A 3,903-nucleotide genomic window follows, 5' to 3' on the forward strand; every position below is an offset into this window, starting at 1 on the left:
CCTCTGGAAATTGCCTTATAAGGTTAAAAATGGGGAGGGTTCCTAGTTCTGGGAATTCTCTACTGCTTTCCAAGAAAAACCATGAATATTCTGCCCCCTGACTTAACATAAAATTAGGGAATCAGCATAGAAGGGAAAATCTTGTTAAACTCGGATCTCCTCCACTCTCAGGGGTTGACCCACACCTTCTCTAGAATGTACTATGTTTTAATAAACTTCGGCACTTTGCTTGTTTGCATCTGCTTGGTCTGCTCCTTTGCTCTGTTGACTTGGTACCAGCCACCATTCGTCGGTCCTGGGAACTAAGAACCAGGGAACACAGGCCTGACATCTGGTCTCCAAACTTGACAGGAGAAGTATCAGAGAATTTGTAGACTTATGTTAAGACCACCACAGTATTTTATAAATTTTGGGTGGAGATATTTTGAGGCTATGAAACATCTTGTTTCTCCTTAAAGTTTTGTCCACTAATTTTAGTGTTTGTCAGTATTTCTTGCCTACAGCAATTATCACTGTGGTTGTTCTAATAGTGAATTTTTTCTATTTTTCTAATTTCTTCTACATCTATTAGAAACAATATTTTTAATGGGTATCTACTTGTACCCCAGCACGTTTTGTGACCTGGCGTATTTTTTTATCTGGCTCCTCAACTTGATTGACTTGGATAATTCCTTCTCTTGTGGGTAATCCTTTCTTCTAGAAGAAGGTTTTCTCTCCCTCCTTTTTGTGGTCATCAGATTTTCTACAAATTTTGGCGTTTAAAACAAAATGACCTCTGCCATCATTGTCAGCTTTCCAACATAAAGTCAGACATGAGATTTGTGTTATCATAATGTGCTTTATGACGATGCTCTTATTCTTTATGTATCTAACTCAGCTTGTGTTGGGAAAGCTGGTATTATGATTAATCTTTACTTCCTTATCTGCTGTTAGACCACAGACTAATAATGTAAGCACATATATTTTGCTGCATATCAGTTTAAATACTTTTATGCAATATTCTGCATAAAATGTTCTTTACATTTTAATGTTTCAAAGGCTTAGGATATTTTATTAATGGAAAATTTCAAATATTAAAAAGCAGAGAGAATAGCATCATGAACATTCATCTGCCCATCGCCTAGCTTCAAAAAGTATCAAAATATAGTCAATTATACCTTTTAAATCTATAAGCACCTCCCCCCACCCCACACTCTCACCCTACCCTTCCTGCCTCCCACTCTTGTGTCTTTTGAAGCTAATCCCAGGTATTATATTATTTCATCTGAAAGGATTCAGTAGGTATTAGAATGTTTTTGCTATCAACTAGAAATGATAATCAATTAATTAATTTGTCCATTGACTTACTTATTGATTGGCACTAAGATACATTCAGGGGAAACAGTGATTAAGAAACGTGAACAGGGCGGAGGCTCCTGCAGCGGTGCCCGGCTGTGTGGCGTGGAGCTTCCCCGCGCCCCTCGAGTCCAACCCTTTCAGCATTCTGCTCTCGCGCCAGCTCGCTCCTCGGCACCATGACCACCACCACCACCTTCAAGGGTGTCGACCCCAACAGCAGGAATAGCTCCCGGGTTTTGCGGCCTCCAGGTGGTGGATCCAATTTTTCATTAGGCTTTGATGAACCAACAGAACAACCTGTGAGGAAGAACAAAATGGCCTCTACCATCTTCGGGACGCCTGAAGAAAATCCCCCTTCTTGGGCCAAGTCGGCAGGTGCCAAGTCCAGTGGTGGCAGAGAAGACCTGGAGTCATCTGGGCCGAAGAGAAGGAACTCTTCCGAAGCAAACTCTGGAGACTACTTAGATCTGAAGGGAGAAGGTGACATTCACGAAAATGTGGACACAGACTTGCAAGGCAGCCTGGGGCAGAGTGAAGAGAAGCCTGTGCCCGCTGCCCCTGTGCCCAGCCCGGTGGCCCCGGCCCCGGTGCCATCCAGAAGAAATCCCCCTGGCGGCAAGTCCAGCCTAGTCTTGGGTTAACTCCGACTGTCGTGAACTCTGTCGTTTTGTTTGTTTGTTTCCTCCATGATTGTGAACTGCACAACTTGAGCCTGACTGTACATCTTTTGGATTTGTTTCATTAAAAAGGAAGCACTTTATGTACTGCTGGTTTTTTTTCCCCCTCTTTTTGAAGAACAGGTTTCTCTTTATCTGTCCTGGCTCCTCTGGGTCTGTGGACCATGGCATGAGTGTTTTCTAGTAGTAGATTGGAGGGAAAGCTTTGTGACACTTAGTACCATGTTTTTAAGAACAAATAATTGGGTTCCAAATGTGTTAGAGGATCTTTTGTACTGAGGTTTTTAACACGTTACTTGGGTTTACCAAGCCTTGACTGGACAGACCATAAACAGTCCACAGGCACCATCCTGTCAGGCCCCGACACACAAGGCTGTCTACGCAGAGCCTTCTCCTTAGTGTTACCTGCCTTACCAGTGCCCTTTGCTAAAAGCATCCTACTGTGCCATACAAACAATGACGAGGCCTGCGCCTCATGCCTTGCTGCCTGCAGAGCAGAGAAACTGCCTTTTATTTTTTTAACCTTCAGAAGTCAGATACTAACGTGACTGGCTGGCTGGTGAGCACCGCCTGGTGCTCTCACGCGGAGGAAGGCTCCGACGTACAATCAGACTGGCTGCGACTGAAAGTGGTGAAGCAAGCGAGGGAGGCCGTCACCGAAGCGGGTCTTCGTCCGGGAACGGACCCCACAGGGGCACTGCTGTTAAATAACCTGACGCTGTGTGCATGACGCTGGTGTTTGACCATGAAATGAAAGCCTCATCCTTAAAATGTGTGTTGTACTTCACAATCCTGGACTGTTGCTTCAAGTAAACAATATCCACGTTTTGAAAAAAAAAAAAAAAAAAAAGAAATGTGAACACATTCCCTACTCTCTTGGAGTCTATATTCAGCTGGACATTGAAGTTACTATCTAGGTAACCTTAGTTACTTAACTTCTTAGCTACTTAGTTCTTAGTTGCTTAATTTCTCTTTGCCTTAGTTTCTTCATATATAAAAAAGGAGATAGCAGTAATACCTTATTTAGATGACTATTGTGAAGAGTAAATGGATAATATTTGGAAATTTGAGCAAACATTTAATCTATTGAAAATCCATGAGTCCTTAATAATAGTTAAAGAAAGAGGAAATTAAGGCCAGGCGTGGTGGCTCATGCCTGTAATCCTAACACTCTGGGAGGCTGAGGTGGGATGATTGCTCAAGGTCAGGAGTTCAAGACCAGCCTGATCAAGAGCGAGACCCTGTCTCTACTAAAAAATTGAAAGAAATTAGCCAGACAACTAAAAATATATAGCTGGGCATGGTGGCACATGCCTGTAGTCCCAGCTACTCTGGAGGCTGAGGCAGGAGGATTGCTTGAGCCCAGGAGTTTGAGGTTGCTGTGAGCTAGGCTGATGCCATGGCACTCTAGCCCAGGCAGCAGAGCAAGACTCTGTCTCAAACAAACAAACAACAACAACAACAACAAAAAAAAAATTAAAAAAATTAAAGAAAGAGGAAATCAGAAAAACTCATTTATCTCCAGTTGAGATGGTTATCAAACCATCTTTTTATTTTTAAAATTGATAAATAAAGGAAAAGAATTAAGCATTTACCCACTTTTAAAAAAGAAACTGTACTTTAGGGTAACTAAATAGCCTCTGTTATTGAAGTAAATCTCTAATTTACAGAAGACTGTCAGGTAGTAAATGTAGAAGGTAACATATAATTAGAAAATCATTACTTTGTCACCCCTAAGGAAAGTATTGATTCAGGAAAGGATGAAACCATTAAACCATTAGGTTAATGGTTGACAGGTAGGTTGACCATTTATCCCATTTTGCCTGAGATGGTTCTAGTTTATGACTGTTCTCCAAATGTAATTATTAATAGCACCCCTGTCAGTCTC

At 41.9% G+C, this 3,903-nt stretch overlaps 1 protein-coding gene across 1 annotated transcript; it reads left to right on the top strand.

The window, feature by feature from the left end:
• Positions 1-1,404: 1,404 nt before the first annotated feature.
• On the top strand, positions 1,405-2,098 carry LOC123638860 (jupiter microtubule associated homolog 1). The gene has a single exon (XM_045552665.1). The coding sequence runs from the start codon at positions 1,515-1,517 to the stop codon at positions 1,977-1,979; it is 465 nt and encodes a 154-aa protein (XP_045408621.1). The 5' UTR covers positions 1,405-1,514; the 3' UTR covers positions 1,980-2,098.
• Positions 2,099-3,903: the final 1,805 nt, after the last annotated feature.

Source organism: Lemur catta, chromosome 5, assembly GCF_020740605.2.
Source record: "Lemur catta isolate mLemCat1 chromosome 5, mLemCat1.pri, whole genome shotgun sequence".
In the NCBI taxonomy this organism is placed as follows: Eukaryota; Metazoa; Chordata; class Mammalia; order Primates; family Lemuridae; genus Lemur; species Lemur catta.